At 36.9% G+C, this 26,197-nt stretch overlaps 1 protein-coding gene across 4 annotated transcripts in view; it reads right to left on the bottom strand.

Annotated features, from left to right (window-relative positions):
• Positions 1–26,197, bottom strand: part of LOC136710469 (collagen alpha-3(VI) chain-like) — a 163,977-nt gene that overhangs the window by 122,562 nt on the left and 15,218 nt on the right. For 3 of the 4 annotated variants that reach the window (XM_066685990.1, XM_066685988.1, XM_066685989.1), the window contains exons 2-6: positions 25,618–25,727; positions 22,313–22,909; positions 12,413–13,006; positions 10,959–11,555; positions 10,256–10,864 (exon numbers count right to left, since the gene is read on the bottom strand). In XM_066685990.1, coding sequence (XP_066542087.1) covers positions 10,256–10,864; positions 10,959–11,555; positions 12,413–13,006; positions 22,313–22,909; positions 25,618–25,711 — 2,491 coding nt within the window. In that variant the 5' untranslated portion in view covers positions 25,712–25,727. The remainder of the gene's footprint in view (positions 1–10,255; positions 10,865–10,958; positions 11,556–12,412; positions 13,007–22,312; positions 22,910–25,617; positions 25,728–26,197) is intronic. The other variant, XM_066685991.1, reaches the window with a different exon arrangement.

Genomic DNA, 26,197 nt, shown 5'->3' with positions numbered 1-26,197 from the left:
CTTTTAAAGCAGAGGCAGGCGTGTCGACATTATCATTTGACCTTGATCCACTGAGCAGGACGAGAATCTGTGGAACACCCTGTTGACGTCTACTGCCAGCAGAGGAAGTGAAGACACTGACTCTTGCGTACTGGAGAGCTGACCCCACATTGAGGGGTCTCCCACCTCTGTGTCTTAGACTCTTGATGGCATCAAGTATGTCTGCCTTTGCTGAGTAACTATTCAAATAGAAATGGACCTCAGGGTCTCTGCTGTACTGCACCACTGAAACACGGTCTCTGCTGTCCTCTATGTTGAATTTTTCAACAACTTTTCTTACAAAGTCAAGCATGGCCAGGAATGCACTTCTAGTGCCATCTGAACCATCCAGCAGGAAGACCACATCTTTTCTTGAGATTTCATAATCGACTAGAAAGACAACAATAGCATTTGTTAAAATCCATCAGTTGGTGGTAAAAAAGTTACGCAGAAACTTCCAAATCGATTTCATATTTTACCTTAAGGATACAAATCTCAACAACACAAATCACAAGTGCCATCCATTACAATTTCCCCCAAAAAATGGTGTGGGTAAAACAAACAGTCAAAAACAAACAGTCAAAAACAAACATTCAAATAAAACGGTAATGGTAGAGGCAATAATATAAGAGTTTCACAAAGGCATACCAGATGGTGTTGGCGACGCTGTAGTGAGGGAAGCAAGGACTGCATCAACAGAGGCCAAAATATGCTCTTGCACATTTGGGAGCTCAGTGAAGTCTGGAACAGACAGTGCATTGCTAGGGTCATATGAAATCCTCTGCAGTTCCCTGCTATCAGAGCCCCTTGATCCTATTGCCAATGTCATGACTCCCAGATCCTTCAGAGCAGAGGCTGGGGCATCTACATTGTCAAATGAGCTTCCACTATTCAGCAGGATCAACATCTGTGGCACACCCTCTAGTCGCCTGCTACCGGAGGAGGCGGTGAAAATATTGTTTCTGACATACTGGAGAGCGGCCCCGGTGTTCAGGGGTCTTCCTCCTTTGTGCCTCAGACCTCTAACTGTGGCAGTGATATCGTCCTTTGTCGTATACGTGTTTAGATAGAAATTAGTCTCTGCTTCTCTGCTGTACTGGACTACAGCAACACGGTCTTTGTTCTCTGCCACATTCAACTTTTCCACTAGCCTTACAACAAAGTCCTTCATTGCAGAGAACCCACTGCGGGTGCCATCTGACCCATCCAGCAGGAACACAACATCTCTCCTTTGTGCTGCAGGCTCAACTATGGAGATTAAAGTTGGAAAAAGTAGAGCACGGTAAACAAGTTGGCAACATGATTTCCATGTTTGCACTGCTCATATAAACCGTGATGTTGTTTTAAGTGTTGTTATGTATTTTATGTGATGTTAATGTTTTAAACACTGCACACATGTTCTTAACTCAAATGTTCTTTACGTCAAAAAATGTCAGAAGTTATTTGAGGAAAATCTGGTCCATTGAAGACAGTGTGAAATGTATTAGCACTGCCTTTGTCTTACCTATCAGTGTTGGAGAGACAGTCGTAGCCTCTACAACGACAGTGCTAATGCTGGAGAAAAGCTGCTCTTGAACATTGGGCAGATCCGCAAAATCTGTCACCGAAAGTGCAAAATTGGGGTCATGTGTAATCTTTTGCAGCTCTCTACTATCAGAACCCCTTGATCCTACAGCAAAAGTCAAGACTCCAAGCTCCTTCAGGGAAGAGGCTGGTGTGTCAACGTTATCAAATGACCTTCCACCACTCAGCAAAATCAGTAACTGAGGCACCCCTTCTAGATGCCTGCTTCCAGAAGAGGCAGTAAAAACGTTGTCCCTCACATATTGGAGAGCTGCTCCCGTATTGCGGGGTCTTCCTCCCTTGTGCCATAGACCTCGAACAGTGTTGAGAACACTGCCTTTGTTTTTGTATGTGTTAAAATAGAAGTAGGCCTCTGGATCTCCACTGAATTGGACTACAGACACACGGTCTCCACCCTCTGATACATTCAGTCTTTCCACCATTCTTTCAACAAAGTTACGCATTGATGGGAATGAGTTCCTAGTATCATCTGAACCATCCATCAAGAAAATGATATCATGGCTTTTATGCATACCCCCTAAGAAATATTAACATTTTATAACACATGAAGAAGAGCATTGCAAATCGTTTTTTTTTTGCTTATTGTATTCAGCACAAATATGACTTACCAGTCTTTGTTACATTTTTTTTGTAATTTAGAATTGCTTCTAGTTGTTGCTGAATGTTTGTCAGGTAAGTAAAGTCCTGCACAGGGAGTGAACTGTGTTCAGATGAAATTTTTTGTAGCTCTTTCATATCTGATTTTTGGGTACCTATTGCAATTATTGACACACCATTATTTTTAAGGAATCTGGCTGGTTCCTCACTACTGTCTTTTGACTTTCCACTTGTTAGCAATATTAATATTTGAGGAATTCCTTCAGTGTGTCTGCTCCCAGAGGAGGCCAAAAATATGTTTTCCTTTACATACAATAATGCAGACCCTGTATTAAGTGGCCTTCCCCCTCTGTGGGTTAGCCCTTTTACAGCATTCAACACATCTTCTTTCCTTGAGAATGAATTCAGATAAAAATTTGCAACTGCTGTATTACTGTACTGAATAACTGAGATCCTGTTGTTGTTAATTCCAACTTCCAAATTTGCAATAATATTGTACAAAAAATCACGTAGTGCTTGAAATTCTTGTCTTGTATTGTCTGAGCCATCCACAAGAAATGCAATGTCACTTTTCAGTCCATTATTTGGAGCTGGAATAGCTGTAAATTAGAGAACATGTAAGTCATTTTAAGTTTAATTTTTCATATTAATGTCGAATATATGAAAAACAAAATAATTGAATACTTTTTAATTAGAATTTGACCTTACCATGAATTTGGACTTCCTTTTTAGGTATTTCATCTGCAAGCTTTGCTAGCAAGCTCTGTTGAATATTTGGCAAGTCATAAAATTCAGGAACTACATATGCATAATCTTTCTGTGACGATATGGCTTCTGCTTCAATGGGAGTTGTTAATTTTGATCCAATAACAAAAATTGCAACTCCAGCACTTTTTAATAAGGTAGCAGGCCCTCGAGGAGAGTCTCTTGATTTTCCATTTGTCACTAGAACAAGAATCTGTTTTGCACCTTCACTTTCACGACTTCCATTTTTGGGGGTCAATACATATTGTCTCAGAAATTGAAGAGCTAAGCCCATATATTGTGGTCTTCCACCCAAGGGTCTGAGATTTTGTACAGCATTTGCTACTTCATCACTGGACTTATAAGTGTTGAGATTAAAGTTTGTCTTTACAGTGTTACTAAATTGCACAATGGCAATTTGATCCTTGTTATCACCAATATCAAATTTGTTCACCAAACTGGCTACAAATTCTTTTATTGCTGTAAAACTTTTTCCAGTGTCATCAGATCCATCAATAAGGAACACAATATCTCTTGTACCAGTCATTTTGACTAGAATAAATACATCAAAATTGTACATTATTAACATTCCAAGACAGTATAAAATGCTACTTAAAATCAACATGAGCACATCATTTGATTTGCACAATAAATGCCATCAAAGCCCAAAACATGCATATAATAAACATTTTTTGTTAATGAAATAATGGTACATTTGTCATTTTACATATTATTCTAATTAATTCATAATAGATTTTTACTTGTGGGGCTTAGGCATATAAAATCAATCAAATCAATCAAGTCCAGTTCAGGTTGATGGTGGGTTCAGATCCTTCCCAGAATCAATGGGTACAAGGCAGGAACCCACCCTGGATAGGGTGCCAGTACATCACATTGCACCACACATTTATGCATATAAAATAAACAACAAAGGTACATATGGCTTTTTGTAAGATTCCTAACCCTGTGATGTTAAAAATTGCTCTGCAAGGTACTCACCCCCATTCATAACATTTGCAACACGTTGGAAAATGCTGTCAAGGTCATTAAAACCAAAAACAGAGAAGGCATGTGCTGGTGTGGAGGACATTGTCTGCAACTCCAGAGTATCAGCATTTTTTGTCCCAATGGTAAGAACTTTTATTTCACTTCTCTTTAATGACTGCGAAATACCTCTGATATCATCATTTGATCGCTCACCACAAAACATATACAGAATCTGAGGTATACCCTCAAGATGCCTGCTTCCAAATGATGGAGTGAAAATATAATCTTTAACATAACGGAGAGCTGCACCACTGTTCTGTGGCCTTCCTCCTTTGTGCTTCACAGACTGTATTGAATTAATAACATCATCTTTGGATGAAAATGTGTTGAGATAAAAGTTGGCAGTGGCATCTTGACTGTACTGGACCAAGGCAACCCTGTCTCCATTTTCCTCTATGGTGAGATTTTCAATAACCTTTTGCACAAAACCACGAATTGCTTCAAAGGCATTTTTAGTATCATCAGATCCATCCACAAGAAATGCCACATCTCGTTTGATAGATTCTGGAAAAGTTGTAAAAGACCAGATCTCAAAACAAAAAAAATATGAGCAGATTCATTTAATTTATATCCAGCCAAGCAATATGTCTGATGTTACAGCAAAAGACTGGAAGAAAAAAAAAAAGCCACTGTCTTTCAGGGCTTTATGTGGGACTCTAAATTCATCCCAAAACCATACACCACTCATTCATTCATTCATTCATTGTCTGTAACCACTTATCCAATTCAGGGCTACAGTGGTCCAGAGCCTCACTGGACGCAGGGCAGGAACACACCCTCGAGTGGGGGGGGCACTCCTTCACAGGGCGACACTCACTCACACATTCACTCCCACGCTCACAGCTATGGACACTTTTGAGTCACCAATTCACCTACCATCATGCATTTTTGGACCATGGGTGGAAACCAGACCACCAGGAGGAAACCCATGCAGACATGGGGAGAACAGACCAAACTCCTCATAGACAGTCACCCGGAGCAGGACTTGAACCATACATGATTCAGCAGAATCAAAATAGGTTGTACATGCACTAAATGTCTACTTCCTATGTGGATGGTAAATACATTATCATTTACATATTGAAGTGCTGTTTCAATATATAAGGATCCCCTTTGCCTCAGTGATTTAACATGGTTAGTAATACAGTCTCTTGAGGAATTTATTTTACAAACGTTAACAGTTGTGTTGTCAGTAAACTGGACTACAGATATTCTTTTTCTGTTCTGCACTATTTTTTGTCCCTTTGCTTGTAACCGAACAATATTTAATCAATAAAAATATAATATTCCTTTTCACATCATCTGGAAAAAGTACAATGCAAATGTTTCTGAGGACGTGGCACTTTGTCAATGCCTATAACCATAACCCTGGCTTTGTACAGACCCTATTTATCTTTGCATTTGCAAAACTGCAACAATTGGTATACTAGGATAAAATTCAACATTTGTTTAGATTTAAAATATATACAGTGATCAGCCAAAATATTATTATCATCAACTTTACACTCATTTCCCTTTCAGATCTACAATATATCTGAAGTACAATAAACAATAAGTGCAATAAAATCTGAAGTATCTACAATACAGTAGCACTTGTAGTACAGTAGCCTGTAGTTCTACCGTTGTAGAAGATATTGGATCTGCATGCTTTTTGTTCTCCACTTTCTCTCATTCTTCGATTGTGACCTCCCAGAGGGTCACCGCACAGCAGGTATAATTTCAGTGGTGGATCATCCTCAGCATTGCAGTATATGAAGGAAATGAAAATTAAAAAATTCTAAATTGTGAATGAAAATTGCTAGCTTCCAGCCAAGAGCTGGTCAGCATATATACACTTTTCAGCATATATACAGCATATATATATATATATATATATATATATATATATATATATATATGTGTGTGTGTGTGTTAGGACTGGTCAGAATATATACATATATTTACTGCTCACTAGTGTATATATGCTGACCAGTTCAGCCACAATAGTAGGAGAAATTTTTATAGAATAACATTTTATGCCACTGATGGTAGACCTCTATGATTGTACAATTCAATACACCTGCAAATTCAACTATTTCAATCTACTTGAATTCAGCTACTTCCTTCTAATTATGGTCTTTGGCATGCCCAAATGCAATCACTCCTTTTTGCCAAGTATTAACATCTGCTTTGCGACCCATAATCCACATACTGAATGAGACACATACTGCACTGTACCACCTTTTCTCAATCACAGTGCAATGTGTAAATAAAAAAGAATGCAAGGATATGCAAATCATTCAAACCTAGATTGATTTGGAAAGCTGCCACCTTCTTTGGGCCTGAGCAAATTTATAATGGACTGAAGCAATTTTATTAATTGTCATGTTGTCAGACAATCATGGATGCTGGATCCAAAGAGGGGAGGGGCCATCTGTCTTGATATAAGTGAACATTTCAAAAGTTAGCATCTGTAATTGGGTAATTGTATGGGGTACTTTACATAACATCTGTGCAATTTCTTATTAAGACAAGACCAATCCACATTCTGCATGGATTACAACAGCATGGCTTCGTAGTAAAAGAGTCCCACTGCTAAAGTCTCATTAAAAATTGGTGTATTCCAAAACAAAATCATTATAATTGTGACCCTACGCTGTTGATCAGATCCTTTAAAAGGCAAAAATACAAAAACAATTTCACCTTTAAAACTCAAGCAATAGGTATCCTCAGTTTACAATCATTTAGAATGGTTTTGTTATGAATTGTTTATTCATTCATTATCTGTAACTGCTTATCCAGTTCAGGGTCGCGATGGGTCCAGAGCCTACCTGGAATCATTGGGCACAAGGCAGGAATACACCCTGGAGGGGGCGCCAGTCCTTCACAGGGCAACACAGACGCACACACACATTCACTCACACACTCGCACCTACGGACACTTTTGAGTTGCCAATCCACCTACCAACGTGTGTTTTTGGACTGTGGAGGAAACCAGAGAACCCGGAGGAAACCCACGTAGACACGGGGAGAGCACACCAACTCCTCACAGACAGTCACCCGGAGCGGGAATCGAACCCACATCCTCCAGGCCCCTGGAGCTGTGTGACTGTGACACTACCTCCTGCACCACTGTGCCACCCATGAATTGTTTATTGTTGTTATTATTAGGTGATACCGCAGAGTGGCAAGCTATTTTGTTTCTGGCTTCAGAGTCAAAATAGCATACCATAAACTAAAAAGTCACAATTTCAATTCATGAGATTTTCTAAATGGTAAGTTTTAAATGATTTGCACATCATTGCATTTGATTTATTTACATTTTACTCAGCATCCCAACATTTTGGAATGGGGTTTTACATGTTTGTGTGTGTGTGAGTGTGTGTGTGTGTGTGTCTCTCCAAAAAAGAACCCATTCTTTCTCTTAACATTACTTGAACACAGCAACTATCCTTCATATTGGGTGAAAAATATAATTACGAATGGACTAATAAAAATGCTCTAACATTATTTATTCTATTCTCTTGAAAATTATGCACTGAAAACTGAAAGATTTATATCTCTGTGTTTGTGTGTGTGTGTGTGTGTGTGTGTGGGTGTGTGCATTCTTACCTAATGCATTTTGTGGCAGTCTCTTTGGCTGACGAGGAACTTGTTTCACATAAGCCATAATCTCCTGCTCAATATTTTGAAGGCCACTCAACTGATATACAATAAAGGTGTGGCTGGGAGTGTGTGATACCGTCTGAAGCTGAATAATGTCTGCAGTTTGAATCCCAACACAGATTGACACAATATTTTCTTGTTTTAAGGCTGCTGCTGGACCTCGAACATCATCTTCTGACCTTCCACCAGTTACCAAAATAAGAATCTGAGGAACTCCCTCTAATTGTCTACTTCCCATAGATGTAATGAAAACATGTTTTTTAACAAAGTTAAGAGCAGTCCCAGTATTCAGGGGACTTCCTCCTTGGTGTTTCAGGCTTTCAACTGACTTGAAGATATTTTCCTTTGAGAAGTGTGTCTTTAGGAAGAAATGGACTTGTGCTTGCATGCTGTACTGGACCACAGACACACGGTCTCTCCTCTCTCCAATATTAAGCTCATCCACCATTCTTTGAACAAATTGACACATGATTGGAAATCCATCCCTAGTGTTATCAGAACCATCCAGGAGAAACACAACGTCTCTTTGTGTTGCATCTAGTTCAACTGGGTACAGATGAAATTGTTTAGTAAAAATGCAATTATGACTTATTACAAAAAGTATTATGTACAATAATTTCAGAGCAACAAACATACATTTCAGTTCACACTGAATATTAGATATAAAAAATCCTCAGTGGAAAAAAAATGTATTAGGCGAGCATAGATTCATTCCAGATTGAATTCTATAAATGAGATAATATAGACATGCCATTCAGGCAAGCAGATATCAAAGATGAAGGATTGCTTCTGCTGGAATATCACCAATGATTAGGAAATCATTGACTCAAGGAAGAGTTTAAGTTGTAGGGAAGTCTTCGTAATATCAAAGACTATGCCAAGGCGAAGAAGAACCAAATTTGTGGAATAAAAGTGGGCATTCCCAACTTGCAAGCATAAAAACAGAAAAATGCAGCCAAAAGTAAAAGATTACGGAGCAAACCCAACTTGTCATCAAGACTGGCTCAGGCTGAATTCAGTAAGTATGGCAGAAGTTAAAATAAACAAAGTTCGTCCATTGTTTTTCCTTCACATCCACAGCCCTTTACGTCACATCCAAACTAACTAAAGAAAAAGATGGTGTGTATAAAATCTACAATTTCTGAAAAAAATATTTCTTACCTACAATTGTAGGCGGTGTAATTCCCATTTGGGATTTGATAAAAGAGAAGATTTCAGGCTGAACAGACAAGAGTTCGCCAAAGACTGGTAGATTGAATAGAAATCTAGGTGAATGTGCTAGGTTCTCAAGCTCACTCTGAACAGCATTCTTCATTCCAATAACAATGCATAGAACTCCAAAAGATTTTAGTTCTTCAGCAGGAGCAGTGACATCATCACTGGACTCTCCACCTGTCATTACAATCATAAGTTGAGGGACTCCATTCTCATATCTGCTGCCAGATGCAGTAGTGAAAATGTTGGACCTTATGTACTGCAGTGCTGCACCGGTATTTAGATTGTTTCCACCTTTTGGTCTGAGATTTCTTATGGCATATATCATGTCCTTCTTTGTCTTGTAGGTGTTAAAAACAAAATGCACCAAAGTGTCTTCACTGTACTGCACTACAGCAATTCGAACATGATCTCTGTCAATCTCCAGATCTTGAGCCATTCTTCGAATAAACTCACGAATGGCGGGAAGCCCGTTTCTCAAATTGTCTGAGCCATCGAAGAGAAAAATTATGTCTCTCTTGTTGTTTCCTGTTTCCGCAAGGTTTTCCAGAAAGACAGACAATGGATATTGGATGAAAGTTTTGATTCAATTAATCAATAATTTATAAATGCAAGAGGCAATGTCTGGATCAGAAATGAAATTAGTAACAAGAACATATCAACAAGCAAATAATGTTTTACATACTTAAGAAGAGACAAGAAAAACATTTTCTTGGAATGGACATCTTTTCAAAAGAAATTGGTCAAGTGAAGAAATAAAAGAGATAAGAGATAAGAAACTGCAATGGAAATGCTGACATATGACATTTCAAAAGGACAACACAAAGGCCATTTTCCAGCCATGAAAGACATGTTATGTTAACACTGCTTCAGTAAATTAGAAAACGAAATGAAATTTTGATCAACAGTGCAGAAACATTTTTTAAATTAAAATTGCAACTATATATAAGAGGCACCAATTGAAGTCGTCTGCTCCCAGATAATGATGTAAACACCTGGTGCCTCACAAACTGCAGGGCAACTCCAATGTTTGCCTTTCGTCCACCCTTGTGTTTTAAAGTCTTTATGGCATTTATAATGTCTGCATTTGTTGGATAGGTATTGAGATAAAAATTGACTGTAAAGTCATCACTGTACAGAACCACAGAAACTCTATGTTTGCCCCCATCCACAGTGAGTTTTTCCACAATTCTTTCAACAAAATTACAAATTGCAGGGAAAGCATGTTTAGAGTCATCAGAACCATCCAGAAGGAAACCACGTCTTTTGCTATTTCACTTGCATGTACTAAGACACAACAACAACAACAACAACAAAAATATTTTAAAAAACAAAACAGCACACCTGGCTCTAAACGATACACTCATGAGCTCATGTTCATGAGAGCATATACATATTGTCCTACCTTCCTTGAGAATGGTCTCCAGTTGTTCCTTTGGTAGACTCACATAGCTATTGAGCTTTTGTGGGACTGTGTTGAGCTGGCTGAATTCCTTTATGTTGAAAGCAAATGATGGATTGTGAGAAATGTCTTCAATCTGCTTGGGATCTGCATTTTTTACTCCAACACCAAAAGGTACTACTCCTTCAGTCTTTAAAGCATTAGCAGGTTCCTTAACATTATCCTTAGATTTCCCTCCAGTGAGAACAATCAAGAACTGAGGAACATTTTGTGGTGCCCTGCTGCCATAGGCTGGTGATAAAATAATGTCTTTCATATACTTCAAAGCAGCCCCGGTATTCAGACTTCTGCCACCAGATGGGGAAAGTCCTCTAATAGCCAACAAAACATCTTCTTTGGTATTATATGTGTTTAGGTAGAAATTAGGAAATGGCCTGTCACTGTGCTGGACAACAGCGACTCGCACTTTCTGAGCACTAACATTAAGAGGCTCGATGACTTTGATTATAAAGTCGCGAATGTATTCAAAGTCTCTTCTAACATCATCAGAGCCATCTATTAAAAATGCAACATCCCTTTCACCATCAGTAACTGAAGTGACAGTAGGAGTAACTGTTGAAGAGGATGGAGACAAAATATTAGTAAATTGTTGTATAAGGGTTATAGAATGTATATAACAAACATTGCTGTTTATGCTGTAACTCACCAGGCTCGCCAACGACAGTAATCAAAGGTGTCATAATTTGTTCCACAATATTTGGCAAGGTAGTAAAACTCCGCTCATAGTATGCCAGATTTGGAACAAAAGCTACTGTTCTGAGTTCACTGTCTGGCACCTGACCAGCTCCAACAGCAAATGTTAGGACTCCAGCCAGTGCTACTTGGTCTGCAACTCTCTTGACCTCATCTTGAGATGGACCGCCAGTAATCAAAACCAGTACCTGTTGGACCCCTTGACTTTTTCGAGAACCAGCTGATGCCTGAAAGTGGTTTGCTAGGGCATATTGAAGGGCTGCCCCAGTGCGCAACATGCTTCCACCCATTAGTTGAACCCGTGCTATGTTAGCAATGACTTCTTCTTTGGTGCTGTGAGTATTCAGATAGAATTCAGTTCTCTGTCTCTCAGCAAACTGCATTAATCCAACGCGTACTCTTTCAGGCCGCACATCAAGCTGATTTACTATACTGGAGATGAATTCACGTACAGCAGGCAGGTTTGCATTTCCAACGTTGCTGGATCCATCAACCAAGAAGACAATGTCCCTGATTACACGCTGGGTCTGAATAGTTGTTATTTCAATTTCTGTAGGGAAAAAATGAAATAGCATTACTTATAACACTTCCCATACAATTATTAAATTATTATTTTATTAGTTTATCTAATATTTAACACGGATACCATTACCAATATAAAAAAAAACTTTTGCATGAAAATTTGCAATTTTATTTAGTTCTACAAACAAATTAATAAAAAGAATACAAATAAAAAATTAAGTCTGTAACTAAGCAACCAAAGTCAGATCACTTAGACATTTTGTAACAACTTAATAGGATGTTATAATCATGTAGCATTCAACCATTTTTTTTTGGTCTATTACATTTTAGTTAATTTTTTTCAGAATAGTAACTATTTCAAAAATAAAATATAAAAACTGTAAATGAAGAAGTTATTTTTATTTAGGGCTCTTACATTCATTGCCTATAAATTGACAGTGTGCATATTGAACCCTTTAACTTGCTCACATGGAGTTATTAATTTTTTCTATGTTGGTTTTTGTTTAAATTCTCAATGTCGGTCAAGTTCCTTCATGACACTAAGGTTGTAAATGTACAAATACATTTGATTTGATTGATTTGACTACAGTGAAATTTCATTTGTGGGCACAGTGCAATGAAATTCCAATACCCATGGGCTCCAGAAAATCATATTTAACTGTGTTAAGACTTTTGTGCCATTTTCATGTTCAAATGTAATGAATTCTGTTATGTGCTATGTACAAAACATTTTTGGTCATGCGAATAATGAAAGTACATTTATTTCATATTTGATAAAGAATTTCATACACACAGGTAAAAACATTGAACTATCATTTGAAACAAATAACAAGTCTAAGGAAAGATTAATGAGAAATAACTTTGTTTTTTTAATGGCAAGATTACCTGGCTCAGTTGGTCCCTCTGTCACAACAACACCAGAAAGTGTAGACAGTGGAGACACAATATGTTTGGGGTTGCGCTGTAACATACGGAAGTCCTTCAGCATAAAGACAAGGCTGTCATCAAAAGCTATCTGCTTCAGTTCATCTTCATCAGCCGCCCTGGAGCCAACAGCCATAGTCAGTACACCCATTTTCTGTAGAGCTGCAGCTGGTTGTTGAACACTGTCTTTAGACTTTTTGCTGGATATCAGCAATACAAGCTGTGGTACTCCTTCTTGAATACGGCTGCCTTTTTCAGCTGTGAGCATGTTGGTCCTAACAAAGTCCAGGGCAGCACCAATGTTGACATCAGGTGATGGTTTTGGTTTAATTCGAGCAAGGGCTGAGATTATGGATTCCTTTGAGTTGTATGTGTTTAGGTCAATCTCCAGTCTTGGGGTGCTAGAATACATGGACACTCCAATTTGCACTTCATCAGATCCAATTGGCATAGTCTCAATGAATTTTCTGAGGAATTCACGAATTGCATTGACAAAGGTGGCCCCCATGGTGCTGTCAATGAGAAATATTATGTCCCTCTTTGAAACAGCCATGGCTGAAATAAAAAAAAAGCCAAAATAACAAAAATTATATTGATGTTTAACTGAATTTTTTTTTAATTTCTTAAAAATCAGTAAATATTCAAAACCATTGCTCTGATTTGAGTACAGTATAATTTTATACATATTATGGAGAGCACACATTAATTACACTCGGAGCTGGTACAACTTCAGAGATTAGACAATAATGGTGTCAGCGTTTCTGCCATTCCTTTCATTTATGCCAGCAGAGTGCTTCAATCAAGATGAAGAAATTATTTCGTGTATTTCATGGACCTTATTATAAATAATGTCAAAATGACCCTTTTTAGGCAATTCTTTTTACTAATTTCCTTTAGCTATTGGTGTTTGTCACAAATAAAAAACATTTGGAAGAATGGTTGATATTCTTTGTTTTTGAATGAAAATATGTAGAGGCCAAATGGTGTGGTCTAAAAACAATATTAATAACAACATGATGAAAAATTAATAACAAATAACAAATAATAATAAAAAATGTTATTATTGTTTGTTATTTGTTATTATTTTTTGATCATGTTGTTATTAATATTGCTTTGTTCCTGTTTTAACCAGAGGGGGATGTGGTCTCCTTTTGAGTCTTGGCTCCTCTTAAGGTTTTTTCTAGGTTCTGAGGGAGTGCCAATGTCACTTCTGCTTGCCAACTTGGGGCTAATTCTGTAAGGCTGCTTCATGAGAAATTCTACATTGGTTCCACTTTATATTAAGTGTCTCTAATAACTGTGAAGTTACTCATGAACATTATATGCAACAACAATGTAACTACTGATGAATTAGCACCTGTTACAGATGGATTACAGTAGTATAGCGTATGTAATTACAAATGTGTATCAATTTTAGTGTTGCCTTTTGAATTTGAAGTGGATCTTCATAGTGGTAACAGCATGTTCTTGCTCATATAATTAAATACATGTAATAACATATGTGTACTTACATTAGTAATAATACTGGAATAAGATTTTTTGTTCAAGAAGCCTTTCTGGCAGGTAAGTATTAACTTAAATTAAGACATTAAACTAGATTTGCCATAATTTCTAACATTTAGCTAATATTAATATTATTGTTGAGAAATTATTTAATATTTAAATATAATGTGTTGCATTATTATTACCCCTAAGCAATGTCTATAACAACACTCAATTATTACACAGTACCCACATAACTACACATGAACTTTCTGTTTGTTTTAAAGTGTAATAATTCATCATTAAAGACAAATTGAAAAATTAAATTACTACTTATCTCATTGTAACTTATGTTATTACCACAGAATTGCATAACATACTAAAAGCTATTTAATACATATATCCTAATAGTGACAGGAAAATTTCAACACATTCATCAATTTATCAGTGAATTAAACTTATTTAGACAAGGTTAATGAAAGACTGTATTTTATGTTTAGCGATATTAATGTTAGACATTTAAATAATTCCATAAATTTTATGTTGTAAAATTATGGATAATTATTAAAGTATTACAGTAAAGAATGGTGTAAAGATGAAACTGGTTACAATGTCTCTGCAATAACATAAGGATTAGCTAAATGTTTTACCTGCCAGAAAAGGCTTCTGGAACAAAAAATCTTGTTCCAGTCTGATTACTAATGTGTGTAAATACATGAGAGAGAATATGTTGTTACAACTATGAAGATCCACTTGTATAATTACAAAAGGCAAAACTGAAGATGATGCATATATGTAATTACATAAGCTTTACTACTGTAATCCATTCGCAACAGGTACTAATTCATCAGTAGTTACATTGTTGTTGCATATGTCGTTCATGTGTAACTACACAGTTATTAGAGACACTTAATATAAAGTGAAACCACATTTTCTCCTAAAGGATATTCTCTCAGTTGATGTTTTGATGTTGTTCATAAAGATCATTGTCTAACACTTCGGTTCAAAATTTAATAAATAATTATTCAGTTGGGTTAATTCATGCCCAATATTGAAACTCTTTCCAACCTTTCATTTTCCCTTACTACATATTTTCTTTTCTTTTATTTTGAAAATGAATATTTTGACTTTTGGTTTTTGGTGGTTGTGACCTGGGGCCTGCCTTCTGTTAAAAGCTATTCAAAGTCATTTGTACATTAAATTGATTTCACAAAGGGTATGCATTTTTTATGCTAATCATGACACAAATACAAGCCATTTTAAGATGTTCTGTTTGACTTTGGAATAATGGGCCACCTGTTCAATCCCTTCAACTAGCAGAAAAATGGGGGGTGCATTCTCTCCTACCTGAGCATACACACAGCTGAAGTACCCTTAACCTTACCCCCAAATGCTCGCTAGGTGTGTATGCTCACTTCCTCTAGTGTACGTTTGTATGTGTATGTGTGTGTGTGTGTGTGTGTGTGTGTGTGTGTGTGTGCATGTGTGTGTGTTCACTGCCCTGGATGTGATAAGTAATGTGGCTCACACCACATTATCACTGATATATAAATAAGACACTCTGTTGGCAGTTAACTGATCAGTCATGATGGTGAAATGGCAAAGTCTATTAACAAATAAGGGCTGAAGCTGACAGGTTAAATACTGACTCATAGAGAAAACAGAGTAAGTTCAGTATCTAGCAAGATCTTAACAGAGGGTTGACAGTATATGTATGTGTGTTCACTATTTGGCAAACGATGCCACTGTTGCCCTTTCTATCTATGTGTTATAACTGATTATTAATGATTTTTAATGCATTAAAAACATAATAACTATTAATGGGTAGATTTTAAATCATTTATATACCTTTATAAGTGTAGTCTTATTCTATAGTGATAACACAACTCTTACCCAGGTAAGTAAAGCAAACACCCAGCCACCAAGATTATGTAAAAGAAATGAATCAGACCTATTCCACTGGTCCCGTTCTGATGCTCATTTGGCCAGACTAGGAGCTTTGCAATGGATTCACCACATGCCATTTCATGAAACCCATAGCATACTAAGGTCACCCCTTAAAGACATGCCATTTTGGAAATATATTTACTCAGTCAACTAGTCATTTACTAAGACATCAGAAATCAAATAGTTTCTTATCATTGTGTGTGCAAATGTTGTATTTGCTAGATCTAGGTTGTTAGCAGCTTTTTCTGCCTGAGTTCATTATGCAATCTTATATAGTGTTCTTATGCGCTTTCCTCTTGTAACTTCTTGAACAAACTGTACTGACGAGGACAGTGATATTTGCATGGAAAATGCAATAATAATTAAACATTCAGGACTGAAATAGCTTGTGTATTGTAGCAGCCAATGTGTAACTTACTGACTGAGAAGTTACATTCATTCATTGCAAAATATATACTCTGAGGCCAGCAAGTACTTGATTGTCATACCTATAAAGCTTCATGTACATCCCAATGTAAAATCATCATTTTGAATATTGATTGCTTTCCTCTTCTTGATATTAACAACCTCTAATTTAAGGCTTCCAATAAAACATTGATACTCTTCTGTGCCATTAGATTAACAGATCTTGCTCTTCAAGTCCTGTCAGTTTCAATTTGTGACATGGGAAACAATAAGATGTAGGAAATGAAACGAGGAAATGAAAGAAACAGACAGACCAGACTAAGCAATATGACAGCACGATAAAGGAAGCAAAACACTACAATACTAGATGGGGAGAAACAAACAAACCTAGTCAGGGAAAGCTAAACAGACAAACCTAGACATGGAGAGCGAAACAATACTAGGACTTAGAACGAGGAAATTACAGAGACAGACATACCAGACTAAGGAACAAGACATGGAAACACTGGAAGAGAAACGACAAGACTAGGAATAGGTAACAAAACGAAACGAATGACAGATACAAGGAAATGACACAAGGGAACTTAAATACTTAATACAAACGAGACACACCTGAAACAGATAACGATGATTACGGACAAGGAGGTGGGACATGGGCGGAGGCATGGACAATAACAAAACAGAGCCATGTGCTGAGAGAGCACATGGCAGGGAAAACAGGTATGACAGGACGAGTGCGTGACACTTTTGTTGTGCAGGATTTACAAACAGGATTCCAAAAAAGTTGGGACACTAAACATTGTGAATAAAAACTGAATGCAATGATGCAGAGGTGCCAACATCTAATATTGTCAGGATCACGGGGGGCGGACTGACGGAGGCGGATGCACTCGCTAAAACACAGTACTTTTATTAAAGAATTATAACAAAACAAAGAGACTTTAACAGAAGGAAAACAAACAGGGAGCCAAGCAGGCTAAACTAGACATTTAAAGTCATTTTTGTTTATATTAATTTATGTAGAACCAAGGTAGCCACATACTATGTGTTTAGTTGGTTAATAATTATATAGAACATGGTTGTCTTTTTCTTAATGATATTACTTTGTGTTAACATATAATCTTTTATATTGCAAAGTATTCACTCAGGGATGGTCAAGTCTTTGTCTTGTCAAGTGTCATAAATTCTATGTGATGCCACTCCCAAGGTACAGGAAACAGCCAATCATAAGCAAGAAAAGCTCCAATTCTCCCTCATTGAGGACAAATCAGGTATTCGGGGAGGGTTTTCTAAACTCTGGTTAAAAACCTGTGGCACCAAATGACACAAGCTTTTTTAGCTTTTTGAGCTTTTAAGCTGTTTGGGCTTCTGCCCCTTTTTCTCCACTGTTTGACTCTTCACTTCAAGGCTCCAACTCTAACACTTGGGGCGTTATCTCTCTTAGCCGTTTTCAAGGCTAAAAGAGTAAAATTACCTGAGTTTTGGAAATGACTCTGTAGGCGTCAGACTCATGGCTTAAACAGTCTTGGACCTTTAAAGCGTGGTCCAGATAGAAACTACAGATTAAGAAAAGCTATGGTTTAACCCTAGCAAAATTTCAACGGCACACCCAGAGCATGAAGGCAACCTTAGACCTCTGACCCTCCAAACGACAAACAAAATGAACGCCAGCGGTTGCAACCTACAAGGCCCGCATCTGCAATTCTCCAGGAAGTCGTGCCAGAAGGCACCGTCAGCAACATGCTCCCTGTCGATCTCCGGATACGTAAGGTCACATGGTCTCATGTCTCTCATGGCTCATGGGTTGGTACTGAAAGTTTGCTGGGATAAACCATAACCTTTCTTAGACCTTAGGGTAATAATTATCATAGAGAAATTCCCTCATATATTAATCTCCCTGTTCCCTCATATTTCACTGTAATCCATTTTATTATATGAATGTCTAATTAATACTCATTATTTGATATTACAATTAATAAACCAGTTGGTTATTTGTTTGTGTGTGCACCTTTCTTGTATGGAATTATAATTTCTAGTTCAGATTCCATTTCAGAGTCAAGAACCCACGGCGGGTCAATGAGCATAATTCATTAATAATAGTTAATTCTAGCTAATTCTGCTGTATAATATGTGAAGATGACCTACTTGTCTAAGCTAAAATTAAGACAGGTAAGGACACTACATATTAGTTAATGGCTCCCAAACATGGAGCTTAGCAAAATGAATTAAATAATTAATTATTAATAAAAATAATAATTAATTATCATTGACTCCGCTATGTAGTGCTAATGCCACCGCAACGTGTGCATACTATTTCCACTACAAATGGAATAACGACAGAGGAAATGAAACTACGACATGAAACAACAACTTGGAAAACAATCATGGAGAAACTGCAGAGACAGACAGACAGACTAGATAACACGACCGACTTGACATAATACAAAGGAGAAATGTTCAACAAACAGGAGAGACACAAGGGAACTTAAATACAAGACACAGACAAGATACACCTGGACAGATAACTAGGAGGACGGACAAGGAGGCGGAACAAAGGCGGGACTAGGGCAACAACAAAGAGCCATGTGCTGAGAACGAGCACATGGTCGGGAAAACAGACATGACAGGACGAGGGCGTGACAAATATTATATTCAGAATAGAACACAAATCACAGATAAAACGTTTAAACTGAGAGAATGTATCATTTTATGGGAAAAATATATTGTTTCAAAATTTCATGGTGTCAACAAATCCCAAAAAAATCCCGGATGACATGGCGTCCCAGTGTTCCATTGAGAACTTCAAATCATGACTCATCTGACCACAGAACAGTCTTCTATTTTGCCACACTCCATTTTAAAAGACCCCTGGCCCAGTGCAAATGTCTGAGCTTGTGGAGCTTGCTTAGAAATGGCTTCCTCTTTGCACTGTAGAGTTTCGGCTGGCAACGGTGGATGGCATGGTGGATTGTGTTCACTGACAATGCTTTCTGGAAGTATCCCTGAGCCCATTCTGTTATTTCCTTGACAGTGGCATTCCTGTTTGTGGTGCAGTGACGTTTAAGGGCCCGGAGATCACGAGCATCCAGTAGAGTTTTACGGCCTTGACCCTTACGCACAGCGATTGTTCCAGATTCTCTGAATCTTTTGATGATGTTTTGCACGGTTGATGATACAAACTTAAGTCTTTGCTATTTTACGCTGGGTAACACCATTCTGGTATTGCTGCACTATATTTCTGCGCAACAATGGTGGAATTGGTGACTCTCTTACCATCTTGGCTTCAGAGAGACACTGACACTCTGAGAAGTTCTTTTTGTACCATGTTGTCAATTGACCTAATTAGTGTTAATTGGTCTTCCAGCTGTTCGTTATATGCTCAATTTCCTTTTTCCAGCCACTTATTGCTACTTGTCCCAAATTTTTTGGGATTTGTTGACACTGTGAAATTTTGAACATATTTTTCCTTTAAAATGTTACATTTACTCAGATTAAACCTTTGATCGTCATCTATGTTCTATTACGAATAAAATATTGACATTTGCCATCTCCACATCATTGCATTCAGTTTTTATTCACAATTTGTTTAGTGTCCCAACTTTTTTGGAATCCGGTTTGTAGATACAGTACCTGGTTAAAATATAATTTTTATATTTTGTCAGGTTCCTCATAAGGTAATTTATTGAAGATAACAATAATTGATTTCCCTCATTGTAACATCCATCCATCCATTATCTGTAACCGCTTATCCAATTTAGGGTCGCGGGGGGTCCAGAGCCTACCTGGAATCATTGGGCGCAAGGCGGGAATACACCCTGGAGGGGACGCCAGTCCTTCACAGGGCAACACAGACACACACACATTCACTCACACACTCACACCTACGGACACTTTCGAGTCGCCAATCCACCTGCAACGTGTGTTTTTGGACTGTGGGAGGAAACCGGAGCACCCGGAGGAAACCCACGCGGACACGGGGAGAACACACCTCGTTGTAACATGTATTAATAAAATAGCATTTTCTCTAAAAATCATCTTTTATGCTAATTTCAAGTGGTATCATGCTGAACATGCTATATCTTTCATTTTTAACATAAACATTAACTATATTTTAATGCTTTGACCACAAACTCAGCATCCATTTATAGGTAAAGTTTGTGTATAACAAATCACGATAATGGAGTCTTTATGTATTTTCACATTACCTTGTCTGCTTGATCTATGCCACATTCTCTTTAATGCTAATTTATTGTTAATTATTTATTTTAATAATTATAGCTGAGCTCATTTGTGATGTGTTTGTATATTTGCTTGTGCATTTATAAAATTAATGGGTGAACACAGCACCAAAACATTCTTAACCCTCTGGAGTCGGTACTCCCACCAGCTGGATAAATCAGAATTTGCGCAAAAACACTTGCGCAACTCAGCAGGTTTTTGTCCTAGAAACATAATAATAATAATAATAATAATAATAATAATAATAATAATAATAATAATAAAAATACTCCCAGAATGGTTAAAGGGTCTACTTTTCAAATATGTGGAGGTTGAAATTTTTTTTTTAAGTCTCTTATTATTTTTGCACATCACACTCTGAGACTCAGACCACTACCCTTGATGGCCCACCCATTCATATTCATATGATAATAGCATGATAATCCGGTTGCTCTTCTTGGATGATTGCCAGGTGTGAAAACACTAATTTTAGATATATAAACAAATGCACATGACTGTGTTTATACATGGCTGTGTTTAATGGCACATGGCAGTGCCAAGACCAGTCACACATTTCAGCTGCCTGAGGAGAAATTATTTCATTTTGTGATGAGTAAGTGAAATATATTTGATTCGTTTGGTGCTGGTTAGCTTCAATGCTAGGCTATTTCAGTAGTATTTTCTAGTGATGGGATTGGTGAAGCTGACTGTAAATGTTTTGTAAGTGTGCAGGGGCACAAAGCTCAGCTGATAGAGGGAAACGTACAACTGGTAGTAAAGTTTGGGTGGTCTCTGCTGCTTTTACGCAGTGATCTGAAGCTCATATGCATTCATGTGTGTACATGTAGTCTGTGTCTTTGCTAAATAAATACCACCATTTACAAACAAATGATCCAGTTGGTCTCACTGATGGGGTGGTGTGGGGGCTAATTGGCCATTATCTTTGACAGTGAGGCAGGGATTTCTCACCTGTGTTTCACACCTATCTTATGAATAGTCAACATGTGAGCCACAGGTTTTGAGAAAAACACGGTCGCATCAGATTCAAATCAAAATAGAATAAAAACTAATTAAAATATCAGAAAGCTAAAAACACCAGTGTTTGAATTCACTGTAGTTTTGAATGTAATTATGGATCCTTTAAAATTATTTACAGTGCACACACAGGAAAGAACGTGGTCAGCTATTTTCATTACAGGCATTAGCAGAGTTTTGTACTCATTAGGTTCAGGACATGTGATTTACTATAATAATAATCATCATCACATACTTCTGAGATGTTTTACACTGTTTAGCCTATACGTATTGAGGCATTATTTGCACATAGTTGACTAATGTTGTAATGGTTGTTTCCCTTCTACTCTTCTTGCTTATTTGTAAAACGTTTGTAAGATACCCAGTAATAACCACATATTTCTAATATCCTACCCTTTACTTACTCAGTACTTATTTTAAAGTACGGCTTACCTAACAGGTACATACTCTGTAATTACCCAGTAATTAGTGGGCTGCAATTTAAAGTGTTATCCAAAAAGCAGAAGAATGACATGCATAATTCTCTCACATTTTTTTGTTGGGCTTGTGCTGAATATTAGCATGTGTATCTTTTTGGAAACAAATATTGTAGGTACGTGAAATTTGTTAAAATATCAAGGCCTCAGACTATATATAGTATTACCTGTGCATTATATATATATATATATATATATATATATATATATATATATATATATATATATATTCCTTACATTCTGAAAACTTTTAATACATAACCAAAGCAATGGAATTTCCCTTAGCATAATTACATACCTTCTGTGATATCAGTCTGTATCACAATGGTGCGCTGGGCCACCCCATTAATATATGGAAGCAGCTGATCAACCATACTTGCCACTGCTCTGACATCAGGGGCAGACAGAACAAAGCTTTGGTCTGTTGCGATAGCCTGCAGCTGGGCACTAGCTGTCTCACCAATGGCCAAGCCAAATGTATACACATTAGCCTGCTTTAGTGCTTTTTCACCCACACTGATATCATCAGTGGACTGCCCAGCACTGATAATTACCAAGGCCTGGGGCACCCCTTCCTCTGCCCTGCCCCCTGCCTCTGGTTCCAACAGACTCTCAGTCACCTGCTCCAAAGCTGCCCCCAGATTAGATTCAGTTCCACTGAGGAATTTAAGCCCTTGCACAATATTCAGGATGTCCCCTTTGTTGTGATAGCTATTGAGATAGAACTGTATCTCTGGGTCTGCACCATAGACCACCAGGGCTACCCGGATCTTGTCCCTGCCCACATCAAGACCTTTGATCACTCGGAGAGCCATATCACGGATGAGAGGGAAGTTGGCAGCTCCAATGTTGTCTGATCCATCAATTAAGAGTACAAGGTCAGCTGAATCTTGGGCTTTGAAGGAGAGAATGAGAGAAAGAAACACACAAAGCAAATGCAACATGTGAGGGTTAAGAATGGAAGAAAAGGAAACAAGTGCACACATATGGCTGCATGTGTGAAGGCATAGTCATAGATATTCACAAAGCAATATAACAGACAAACACACCATACTGCATGTGGACGGAATCAATGAAGACATTTGTTTTACTTTGTTTCATTTTTGGCCAGTTAAAATCTTTTCTACATTGGCAGTACTGTTGTTAAAGCTACAATCAGGATCTGGAATTCCCAAGATAAAAAAAGAATTTCTGCATCTAGATATTAGGTTGTGAATTTCCTGAAAGGAACTCTACAATCAGAAACATAGCAACAAGCAGCACTAGTACACATCATAAAGCCAGCAGTCACATTCTGGGTGTAGGTTATTATTTTAAACAGTAGATTTATTTCTTATTTAAGCTGAAACACAAACTTGGGTACCACTTTATGTAAACTCTCTGTCACAATTACATACTAAGGTAACTAAGATGTGATTACAAATAATAGAAATAAGCAAGTTTCTAACCCCATTTACAAATGTTAATAAAAATATTGTTAATTAAATATGTTAATCAAATGTTAATTAAATATTGTTTTTGTACTGTTGTCTTTTATAAATACAGGGTTTAGATTATTTTCATTTATTCATTGCATTCAGTATTTATTTACATTTTACCCAGCTATTCCAATTAAAAATGTTGTTTTGTTTTTTTCCTCATTGCTTGATTTAACATTTGACCTGCTCAACAGTCTGCTGTGTATTGTCATACATTAGGCTTCATAACTGGTTGTAACTTTACAAATAGGAGGCAGGTTTAAGGTGACAATAGACTCATCTTAATTTCTTTATAAAATCTACACTGCTGTTAGTGCAGAATGCAGCTCAGCACGGTCTTGCTGAAACAAGTCAGAATGTCTCTGAATTTTTTTTTCTAGATGGCATCATAGTTTACCCCAAAATGGGTAGGTACCCTCAGCAAAAATTATGACTACACAAATGTGTAAGTTACTCATGCATTTGGCGATAAGACAACTGAATATGATGACAGTAACTGATTTTTAAAATTTATGTTTGCAACAGAATTTCTGTGTTTTGTCAATATATGGTTTCCACATATGCCTAATATGGTTTTAAATTTTATTTGTAGATGTGGCAACAAACTAATTTGCTTAAGTTTAAACTATTTAATTTCATCCAATATATATTTACAACCACTCAGAAATCTATGTAAGGATATTCAGTTCTATAATTCAAATACATACCTATGAAATGAGACCCAGTATATTGTTTTAATATACATCATTACAATGAATAATAGGATAATGAAGGCCACTTCATTATTAGTTAATTTGGTTGTCTTCATCTTTTATTCAGTCACACCATGCAGACTCATGTTACAGAACTTGTTCAAAAGTACCAGTCATGACCCTTTGCTTCACCTTTGCATTAAGTTATAAATTCAATAGTATGATTTAACAACAAATCAAGAACTTTTTATGTTTTAGAAAAAATACATTTTGAACGTAAATATACATTACGTTTATTAGTACATATGTGTATTTAATGGAAAGATGAAAGCAATAATGTTCATCACTGTATTCTAGTGTTTTCACAATTAAATTAAAAGTTGATGCTTATCACAAAAAAATAAACAAACAGATTAAGACATTGAGCTCACAAGACAGAAGCTTTGTTTGAGGTTAGCATAATCAAACAGTAGTTGCTTTGAGTTTGTATATTTTTTGCCTGAAATATCTGGACTTGCTTTATGCGCGCACATGTGTTATAAAGAATAATTGTGGGAATAGGTGGATGAAATGGGAAAAGAGTGATGGATCAGCAAAATACATTTATATTTTGGGTGACATAAATAATACATAAAGACATAAATGGTCATTTTAGTCAGTGCTCACATTCAATGACACATTCAACATATTATTAATGGATGTTTCTCTGAATTGGGCATCACTTCATTGTAGAAAACTCAAGAGCTTTCAATGGACCAACATGCAAACGTGTGATACTTAAACAAGTAATTTTAACAGTGCAGGTGAATGGTTAATAAACGTTATTTTGTCTTATCATTGCAGGAACAGGATTTATATCTGACACTCGGTATACTCAAGGTTGGTTATAACTGTTGGAGAACACACCAGCATTAGTATAATAGAAAAACACTCTCTACTTTGTATATTCCATCACAGCATAATAGGCAGTGGCAAATAAAAAAAAAACACTTGATGTAAGATGTAAACAAATAAACTCTGACAGTGTCAAATGAAATCCTGGTTGCTGAAGAACCAGTATTCCTAAATGTCCCATCATCAATTTTAGATACAATTTTTTCCAAAAATCACTTTTCATTACTTTCATACTAATGACATTGGAAGGTACAATTAAACATGCAGAAGCTCCCACCCAACGTGCATGGTATTTTTAAACAAGATCCTTACAATAAGATACATTTTAAAATGTTACTTTAAACATAATCATGACTTCAAAATGTAAAATTGCAAAATGCAAAATGCACATTTTAACTGTATTTGTAAACTATATATTTTTAGAACAGTCTGCAGTACCTATTGGATTACTTTTTGAAATTAGAACAGTAATAAACAAAGGAAATACATGTGGAAAATTATATATTCCGTCTGAATTAAAGAACTGTGTGTAAACTCACCATCCTGAGCATGAATTTTTGGTAGCTGGCCAAAGAACAGCATACCCATTAGGATGCATAAAGGCAGTAACCAAATTTTTGACATTGTCTTCATAGGCACAGGAACACACCTGCAAGTACAAATATATTATTTTATTTTAAATGCCACTGATATTGATATATTTTGTCATTAGGATGCATCAAATATAATAATAATAATTCATTCATTGTTTGTAATTGTGCAAGGCATGAAACCACCCTTGACAGAAAGCCAGTCCTGAGGGAGTTGCTGTCATACCCAAAGTGGTGACTGAAGTTTTACTACACAGTTGCTATTAGGGTAGTCTTAGATGCTCTTCCCACAAAGTGACCTGGAATCTGATGCTTTCAGTGTTTTAAGTTGTCCTCACTGTCAGGATTATGCCATTTGCATTCTAATTGGCTATCTGCCTCCATATACCCATAATGCCAAAATAGCTGACTTGTGATTTGTGTTTAGCCTGTCAGTCAAATATCCTTTGACTGTCTGTGTGGGTTTCCTCCAGGTGCACCGGTTTCATCCCATGGTCCAAAAAGTCATGTTGGTAGGTGAATTGGTGAC

This window comes from Hoplias malabaricus, chromosome 12 (genome assembly GCF_029633855.1).
Source record: "Hoplias malabaricus isolate fHopMal1 chromosome 12, fHopMal1.hap1, whole genome shotgun sequence".
Lineage (NCBI taxonomy): Eukaryota > Metazoa > Chordata > Actinopteri > Characiformes > Erythrinidae > Hoplias > Hoplias malabaricus.
The sequence above is the reverse complement of the archived record's forward strand: the minus strand, read 5'-3'. Positions and strand labels throughout refer to the sequence as shown.